At 52.3% G+C, this 9,802-nt stretch overlaps 1 protein-coding gene across 1 annotated transcript; it reads right to left on the bottom strand.

The window, feature by feature from the left end:
* Positions 1-8,846: 8,846 nt before the first annotated feature.
* On the bottom strand, positions 8,847-9,544 carry LOC119297259 (11 kDa late embryogenesis abundant protein-like). Its single transcript, XM_037575120.1, has one exon. It carries the CDS (start codon positions 9,478-9,480, stop codon positions 9,040-9,042), a length of 441 nt encoding a protein of 146 aa, XP_037431017.1. The 5' UTR covers positions 9,481-9,544; the 3' UTR covers positions 8,847-9,039.
* Between the last annotated feature and the right edge of the window lie 258 nt (positions 9,545-9,802).

The raw sequence follows: 9,802 nt of genomic DNA, 5'->3' as shown, positions 1-9,802 counted from the left end.
CTTTGGGTTGCTTTTGGAGGGGCGATTGTCGCCGTACCTTGCTGCAGTGTTGAGTATTTTACTCCATCTGATTTGGAGTGTGTCTTGCACGGCCTTGAGCCTTTGCTTCTGCTTTTTCAGACTCCTCGCGGTGGCAACAAGCCTTTTACAGGCAGGCTGCAGCTCCGGGTGTCTGTCCGGCGTTATGTTGTCTGGACCATTATCCTTGATAGAATTTGTTTGTTCAGTTTGATTATCCAGATCGCCGTTGTCCGGCAGCGGTTTGCCTGCTCCAGCGCTGGGTCTGTGTGATCGCTATTTATGTCGAGGCGGGATTTGGGGCGGCGCTTGCGTCGCCGCTTTGACTGCTTTTCGAGGGAACAAGCCTTCGGTGCGTCCTTCCGCTCCTCATCGTCATCTTTTGGTGCGTCCACCATGTATACGTCATATGATGAGGTGGCGTTCCAGGGCCCAATAGGCGCTGGTTCTTCATCGTCTCCTTCATCAGCGTCCATACCGTCGATGTCTTCGGAGTCGAAGTCGAGCATGTCGGTTAAATCGTCGACAGTGGCTACAAAGTGGGTGGTGGGTGGGCTTTGAATTTCTTCATCGTCCGCATCCCAATCTCGCTGACCGTAGTCCGGCCAGGGCTCTCCTGATAAAGAGAGAGACTTTAGTGATTTTATAATATCGCCAAAGGGCGGGTGCTGAAAGATGGCCGCGGCAGTAAACTCCATGATCGGCGCCCGATCGGATTCGACCGGCAGAGGCATGAATGGTTCGGAGTACGGAGAGGAGTCCGGCTCCTTGGAATCATGAGTCTCGTGGAGTGCGGGGCTGGTGTTCGGCTCGATCGCCGTTAGGATCGCAGCCCCCGAGGCGGCGTCCAGCCACCCATCCTCGATCGGCGCGGTTGGCTCCAAATTAAGGGTCGAAGCCGATGCGGGTGCGGCCTTCAGGGCACTATTAGGTGGCAGAGCTAGATCATGCTCGTCGTGGCAGTGCGGCGCGCTCGGTAGTGGCTCGAATCCGTCGAAGATCAAGTCCCCGCGGATGTCAGCCGTGTAGTTTAAACTTCCAAATCTGACCTGACGGCCAGGGGCATAGCTTTCGATCTACTCCAGATGGCCAAGTGAATTGGCCCGCAGTGCAAAGCCGCCGAAGACAGAGATCTGTCCCGGGAGACAAGTTTCACCCTGGACCGCATCACTATCGATGATCGTAGGAGCCATCAAGCCTGACGGCGACGACACAAAGGAACTCTCAATGAAAGCACCAATGTCGGTGTCAAAACCGGCGGATCTCGGGTAGGGGGTCCCGAACTATGCGTCTAGGCCGGATGGTAACAGGAGGCAAGGGACACGAAGTTTTACCCAGGTTCGGGCCCTCTCGATGGAGGTAAAACCCTATGTCCTGCTTGATTAATATTGATGATATGGGTAGTACAAGAGTAGATCTACCACGAGATCGGAGAGGCTAAACCCTAGAAGCTAGCCTATGGTATGATTGTTGTTGTGTATGTTGTCCTACGGACTAAAACCCTCCGGTTTATATAGACACCGGACAGGGTTAGGGTTACACAAAGTCGGTTACAATGGTAGGAGATCTGTACATCCGTATCGCCAAGCTTGCCTTCCACGCCAAGGAAAGTCCCTTCCGGACACGGGACGAAGTCTTCAATCTTGTATCTTCATAGTCCAGGAGTCCGGCTAAAGGTATAGTCCGGCTATCTGAACACCCCCTAATCCAGGACTCCCTCAAACGTCGTCCAATTCTTCCAAGCCTAGGAGGGGTATGCGATGGAGAAGCTCTTCTGGTCGCAGTTTGTGGGGCAGGAGCATGCCGTACTGCTAAATGACCAGATGGCACAATGGGCGGAGCTGCATAAGATGTCCAGCACAGCCATGAAGGACGTCATAGTCCGGTTGTGGCCTGCCGAAGTCATTCCGGATAGCTACTTCGGCCTCGTGCGGCATCTCGTCGATGCGCTGCCCCGGATTGACGCCGTCAAGAGGTGGTCATGTATAGAAGGAGCGCGTATGGCTTTCGCCCGTGTGAAGATGCACAGTGTGAAAATGAATGCCGAAAAGGTGTCAGTTGAGGGTCCTCCCGAAAGCAAGGCCCACTGCACATCGGAGCGCTATTTTGATGACGTGCTAAAAGGTGCTCGCCTTATAGAGGGCCAATGCTCTAAGGACGTAGTGTTCGAATAAAAGAGTCTGAACTGTCCAGGGTTTTGTATTATGAACTAAGTGTTTTGTAATATATTCATTCCTTGATGAAAAGTTTTTACCCTCATGTGCGGCCATTTATTATATCTGAGAGTTCCCAGTCGTCGGCTTCAACCCCCATGTAGATGCTACTGGAGTGTTCGGAATTGCACATGACTACACTTAACCCAACTTCTTGGTCCTTAAAGGAGGTTTCAGTGCGGCGAACCAGGCAATCAGACTATTTGGTTTTATTGCTCTCACTTAGCTATAGGAGTTTGACAATGGGTCTATTTAGGTAGCCACTGGTATGTATGCGGCTACCCTGATGCGGATGTGTTACATATGTGACCGCGAAACGGTCCTTCGTGTAATACAGAAAAATCGCTAAGGATTGTAATGAATCGCCGAGTGGCTGACCAGCTCTCATCGCATCATGACAATCAGTTTTCGGCTTTCTCTACTGAGGTGCTTAACCGGACGAACCAGAAACACAATCACAGTAGTTCTCACTTTACTACCCTAGCCGATCAGACGGAATGTGAGGTAGCAAGCACAGGAGCCGGGCAACCCAACTGTTGACCAAAGACATGATTCGGAGCCGATGCATATAATGCCGAGCTCGGGACTCTGAATTGTGCTGTAAATTTGTTCGGACTTTTGTGTGGCAACACATATGTTGCCTTATAGAGCCCCTAGCAATTTTATGCCGAGGTGTGTGTATGAGACAACTTAACAGGTGGAATAAGGTCTATAAGTAAAGACGATACCGAATAAGAATTTTGGTTCACTGAAATCTGATTGATACGTCAAAACGTAATCTTATAGAAGGTACCATAATCACCAAGGCCATTTTACATGTCAGGGGTCTACGGCTAATGGAAATGCTCTATACAGGTTCTTGAGTAAAGTTGTGGTCTGCAAAATGCTTTGCACCTTCCTGCCGCACGTTTGTGCCGCCTTTGCCCAAATAAGAAAGATTCCTTTAGAGGAATGGTCTTCGGCCATGTATACGGAACCGGGCTCGGAAAGAGTCCTCATGGGTCCGAAGAATGAGTAGGTTTTGATTCACCTGTGGTAAAAAAGAAAAGATGATTAAATAAAGGGGAAGGTCGTATAAGGTCGAACCGTGTTATAGGCCTGTCTGTATATTGCCTCCGCCGATGCCCAAGGTATTTTGAGTGCAAAATTGTGCACGCGTGACACGAATTTCGCTGATGTACGTGGCGGTCAACGGAGGTGAAGCTGCTAATCCAGCCCTGAAGTTGCCGGACTGCCGGCATGCAGAACTGACCGGCCTTGCGCCGTGAAGTCTGGTGGCTTAATAGTCGAGGAGGTGTGCGTCTTGATAGGGACGCTTTGTAATTCGGCCGCAATGGCCGCGGTATGCTCCTCAGTACGGAGGGAGTGCTCCATGTTTCCATTGATTGTAATGACGCCACATGGACCGGGCATCTTGAGCTTCAAATAGGCGTAGTGTGGGACCGCATTGAAGCGGGCAAAAGCGGTTCGTCCGAGCAGTGCGTGATAGCCGCTTCGGAAGGGGACGATGTCGAAGATCAAGTCTTCGCTTCGGAAGCTGTCCGGCGAGCCGAAGACGACTTACAGCATGATTGAGCCCGTATAGCGGGCCTCTACGCTAGGTACTACTCCTTTGAAGGTAGTTCTAGTGGGCTTGATTCTTGACGGATCAACGCCCATTTTGGGGATAGTGTCTTGATAAAGTAGACTGAGACTGCTGCCGCTATCCATGAGGACTTGCGTAAGGTGGAATCCGCCGATGATTGGATTGAGGACCAGAGCTGCCGAACCTCCATGATGGATACAGGTTGGGTGGTCCTTTCGATCGAAGGTGATCGGACAAGCCGACCATGGGTTGAATTTTGGGGCGACCGGCTCTATGGCGTAGACATCCCGAAGTGCGCGTTTGCGCTCTCTCTTAGGGATGTGTGTAACATATATCATATTCACTGTTTTTACCTCGGGGGAAATTGCTTCTGTCCCCCTGAGTTCGGTTGACGAGGCTCTTGGTCATCGTCGTCGCTTGGCGATCCTTTTCCCTTGTGTTCAGTGTTAAGTTTGCTGGCCTGCTTAAAGACCCAACAATTTCTGTTGGTATGATTGGCAGGTTTATCGGGGGTGCCATGAATCTAGAAAGGCCAATCCAGTATTCTATCTAGACTGGATGGGCCATCTCTGTTTGCCTTGAATGGCTTCTTCCATTGACCGGGTTTGGGGCCGCTGAATCTGGCGTTGACCGTCATGTCTTGGGATCCTTCGTTATTGCTTTGATGCTTGTGTTTGTTGCGTCATGGCTTGCCGTTGCCGTCCCTGGCTTCGGACGTTCCGGGGTCACTGGTGTTGTTGCTTCTATGAGCGAGCCAGCTATCCTCTCCCGCGTAGAAGCGGGTCATAAGTGTGGTAAGGGCTGCCATGGACTTCGGCTTTTCTTGGCCGAGGTGTCGGGCGAGCCACTCGTCTCGGACGCTATGCTTGAAGACCGCAAGGGCTTCGGCGTCCGGACAATCCACAATCTGGTTCTTCTTGATTAAGAACCTGGTCCAGAGCTGCCGGGCTGATTCCCCGGGTTGCTGGATTATGTGACTAAGGTCGTCGGCGTCTAGGGGGCGAACATAGGTACCTTGGAAGTTATCTCTAAAAGCGTCCTCCAAGTCTTCCCTGCTACCGATAGAGTTTTCTGGTAGGTTATTCAGCCAGTGCCGAGCTGGCCCCTTAAGTTTTAGGGGAAGGTATTTGATGGCGTGTAGATCATCACCACGAGCCATGTGAATGTGGAGAAGAAAATCTTCAATCCATACTGCGGGATCTGTTGTGCCGTCGTATGATTCAATATTTACGGGTTTAAACCCTTCTGGGAACTGGTGCTCCATTACCTCATCGGTGAAGCACAGGGGGTGTGCAGCGCCTCTGTATCGGGCCATGCCAGGACGCAGTTCAGATGACGTGTGTATGCGGCTTTCGGCCCGAGCGTGGTTATGCTTGTCGCGCCGGGCTTGATAGCCATCCTCTCTCGTCGGGGCATGCCCCCGTGATCCGTAGATTGATCTAGTCTGACATGTTCTATTTTCCAGGTCCTGTCGTAGGTCATATGTGTTTCCTCGAGTTGTTGTTTCTACGGCGAGGTGGTGCGTGCTGGTGTTCGGCTTGAGTTGTCATTTTGTTCCGGCCACGTGGTGGTCGGTCGGGTCTGCCAGCCGCGTTACGAGTGGGTGGTATAGGCTCCAGCGCCTCATCATCGAATTGGGGTAGCAGCTTACGCTTCGGGTAACTCTTTGTTGGGCGTTCGAGCCCGTATTCTTCGGCCGCCAGGACATTAGTCCATCTGTCATTGAACAGATCTTGCTTAGCTTGAAGCTGTTGTTGCTTCTTTTTTAGGCTTCTTGCCATGGCTATTACCGGTTATTAAAGCGCTCTTGTTCTAGGGGTTCCTCTAGCACGATAAAATCTTCATCGCCGAGGCTCACGTCGTCCTCAGAGAGTGGAAAATAGTTGCTGTCCTCCGAGTCTTCGTTCCCTGCTTGCTCGTCAGGGTCAACTTGCCCGTCCTCCCGATCATCCTGTCCGGATGTTGGTTCGATGGGGGTCTTCTTGGTCTTCGGTGTTTTTTGGAGTATCATTATCTCCGGTGCCGGTATTGCTGTCCTTTGCGCGACGCGATTTAGAGCGGCGGCACTGACGTCGATGCTTCGGTGGTATCTCAGGAGGTTCATCCTCGACTGGGTTCTTCTCATCATTGTTGTCGCCTTCTTTAGGTGTGTCCACCATATACACGTCGTATGAGGAAGTGGTCGTCCAGCGTCCGGTGAACGGCAGGTTTTGGGCCTGCTCCTCTCCGGCATCATCGTCAATACCGTCGATGTCTTCAGAGGCATAATCGAGTATGTCAGTTAGATCCTCGATAGTGGCTATGAAGTGGGTGGTGGATGGGAAGTAAAATTCCCTATTTTCAGCCCCTAGTCCGGTCTGGGCGCAATTTAAGTCCAGAGCCTCGTTTAAGAGCGAGGTTTGGACGGGGACCGAAGTTTCCTGGCTGAGCCCGCATGATGCGGACTTCGAGGGTTCGGAGCTAGTGTCCGAAGAAAAGTCCGGCTTTGTGATGACTGCCGGAGACGTTATTCTCTCCAGTTCTCCAGTGTTGAGCTCTATAGCCGCGGAGAGTCCGGCGGGCTCTAGACTCCCATCTTCGGACCTGGTGATGCACTCCGGTTCTAAGGCCGAAGTGGTGGTTGGGGCCGCGAACCCTTGGAAAATCAAGTCTCCTCGGATATCAGCGACATAGTTCAGATTTTCAAAGCTGATTTGGTGACCAGGGGCGTAGTTGTCGATCTGCTCTAGGTGGCCAACCGAGTTGGCACGCAGTGCGAAGCCGCCAAATACAAAGATCTGGCCGGGGAGAAAATTCTCCTTCACGGCAGAATTGTTGTAGATGATTGATGGAGCAATCGAGCCTTTCGACGATGGCACAGTGGAACTCTCAATGAAAGCACCAGTGTCGGTGTCAAAACCGACAGATCTCGGATAGGGGTCCCGAACTGTGCGTCTAAGGATTGAGGATAACAGGAGGCAGGGGACACAATGTTTACCCATGTTCGGCCCTCTTAATGGAGGTGATACCCTATTTCCATCTTGATTGACTTTGATGAGTATAGGGGTTACAAGAGTTGATCTACCTCGAGATCGTAATGGCTAAACCCTAGATGTCTAGCCTATCTGATTATGATTGCCTCTACGGACTAATCCCTCCGGTTTATATAGACACCAGAGGGGGCTAGGGTTGTACAGAGTCGGTTTACAGAGAAAGGAATCTTCATATCCGCACGCCAAGCTTGACTTCCACGTCAAGGAGTCCCAACCGGACACTGGGAAAAGTCTTTCGTCTTGTATCTTCACGGCCCATCAGTCCAGCCCACATCACATAACCTGGACACCTGAGGACCCCATAATCCAGGACTCCCTCAGTCGTCGCTGCCATCGTGGCACACGTGAAGGAGGAGCTACGGTCCCTGCCGCGCCACCTCGTCAAGCCCAAACTGGCATCCACGCTCCTACCGGTGAAGGAGGAGCCAGCCTAGGGCCCGCACCACCGCGGCCTGCGGATCGGACGCCGCATGAAGGAGCATGTGTCCCCACCATGCAGCCGGTAGGGCCGCATTGACGCGTCGTTCTCGCTGCCACCGCCTTGCCGTTAAGGAGGAGCTGCCGGCCGCGGTCAAGAAGGCATGGGGCCGTCTCCTTCACTACCTTAGCAGTCCCTCGGGCTCGAGGGCCGCCGTGTCTAAGGCGGAGCGCGCGGCTCAGCAGCAGGTGCGGTATGACCGGCACAATGCCAGTCGTCGCTCCGCGTTCGCCAAGAGTGACGTGGCGCCGGACTGGGTCCAGACCTCGCCGCCGCGTGGGCGCTCGACCACTCCATGACCACCGCCGAGACAACCGCCAGGCGTCGTCGCCACCGCCTTGACAGCGAGCTCACCAAGATCGGCGAGGAGGGGTCGCTTAGCGACTGCTCCACCAAGGGCAGTTGCGGCAAGGCTGCCGCAAGGGCTTCGAAGGCCACGTCGACAATGGCAGCGGTGACATTCCGCACAGCACAACAGGAGGCTCGGCAGCTCTTGCGTGAGTGGCAGGCAGTTGTCGGACAAGGCTGTCGCGGCCCTCCGGCGCCGTACCGCCGCTGGAGGGACCACGACGACGACGGCACCGACGAAGACAGCGGTGCGGCAGGGCGAGGCGGCCCCACGTACGGGGTGGTCGCCCGGTATAGGGTTTAGGTTTTTTTCTAGGTTTTTAATTAAACGGTTGAAATATTGACCTTTTAATGTAAACTAGCACATATGCCGGTACGTTGCAACGGGAAAATTTGTTATTTTGTGTAACCATAATGTGCCATATCACCTAATTCACTACGAAGAACATGCTGCAACGCAACATTCTTCTACCAAATGAACATAAAAAATAGGATGCAATTCAGCCATGCTTATATTTTCTTTGCTGGGCATAATCTCTCACTAATTCCATTTAAGTATAATTCTTTCATTAATTATCATGACGTTCTCATCCATTTTTGTCGGGAATCAAATTCTTCCTTCTTTTCTAATTTAGTAGCTCTATCATTGAAGCATACAGATCTTTTTTTTAACTATCCTACTTTTTTACCTCAAATTCCTCATTTAATTAGCCTATAGAAGGTCATCAACATACAAGTACCTAAGACAAAAATCAACAAGGACTATACCAAACCAAGAATATCTATTCTCTTTAATAATAATTCTCTTTAATAGTAGGTATAGATATAGATTATATCTAAACTTGAATAAAATCTGTCCAATTTGTTTGAATTTCGTGAGGTTTGTTTGCATGTTGGCCATTTAGTTTTTTTCTAGGTTTTTAGTTAAACCTTTTTATGTAAATTATATTTAAACTTGAATGAAATCCGTCTGGTTCGATTGAATTTCATGAGGTTGGTCTGAATGTATGCAGCTAGCGTTGGATGTCATCCTCCCACGTCCGTGTTCGTGAAAAAATTTGCGTGTTCCCCGTTGGAGATGGCCTCCCGTGAAACTCCGGTGAACGAGTACTGAGTTACAGCATGTCCATCAGAATTCAGAACCAGAAGGATCGCACAGCTCGTATACAAACTTGTGAAATCACACCCTCATCTCCATTATATAAAACTCATTTCACAGATCACAACGTAAATAAGCACAGCTCTTGAGAGCTCAAAACTACAGGAGGGGTCACACTCGAACAAGCACACAAGGTATACCAGCTATTTGCCAAACCAGCCAGTTCACACGCAAATCACATCGGATGGAGTCTCGTCAATTCGTCATCACGCAGAGTGGCCGCCGGGCGTGCCGCGCGCGGGCAGCTGGTGACCGCCGCCCTCGCCCACCCAGTGCCCCGCCCCCGACACCGGCAGGTAGCCGTCGTCGCTGCTCCCCGCGCGCGGGGCGGCCGCGCCCTCCACCTCGACGTCGCGGGCGTCCACTCCGGCGCCGGTGGTGGGGTGGTAGGACGCGGCGGTGGCGTGCTCCTTGGCGGCGGCGTTGTGGCGCATGGCGTCCCGCTTGGCGGCCTCCGCCTCGTGGATCCGCTCCTGCTTCCTGGCCTCCGCCTCGACCTTGGCCGCCGGGTCGTGCGCCTTGGCCTTGTTCACCGTCTCCTGCACCACGGCCATGGTCTTCTCCTTGCTCGCCCACGCCGACGTGCCCACGTTCGCCACTGCCTCCTTGGCCGCGCCCACCGCGCTCGAGCTCTTCCCGCCCTGCATCCCTTTCTCTATCTACCTCGCAAAATGAAACCAACACGATCTGTCTCGGTGTCGGTCGATCTCTTGTGTTTATTGTCTTGCTTCGACGCAGTTGCGCTGGTACTATATATGTCGATGAATGTGAAGCGCTGGGGCCTACAGCCGAGGGGAAGACGTGTCCCAGGTCGGCAGGTCGGCGAGGGGCACGTGTAGTCGGATGGAGAAGCTGCTGCCGGCGCCTGTGGCACTCCACGCGTGTCATCTGGAACTCGAATCAATTCCTCAAAGTAACAGCAACTCCATTATTTTACGTTTTGTTTTTGAGTTGGCACAGCAACTCGTT

Source organism: Triticum dicoccoides, chromosome 5A (genome assembly GCF_002162155.2).
Source record: "Triticum dicoccoides isolate Atlit2015 ecotype Zavitan chromosome 5A, WEW_v2.0, whole genome shotgun sequence".
Lineage (NCBI taxonomy): Eukaryota > Viridiplantae > Streptophyta > Magnoliopsida > Poales > Poaceae > Triticum > Triticum dicoccoides.
Note: the sequence above shows the minus strand (reverse complement) of the source record. Positions and strands in the feature narration are given on the sequence as shown.

What these genes read in the sequence shown, in the direction of transcription:
- LOC119297259 (XM_037575120.1), bottom strand. Translation starts at nt 9,480, where the DNA reads ATGCAGGGCGGGAAGAGCTCGAGCGCGGTGGGCGCGGCCAAGGAGGCA.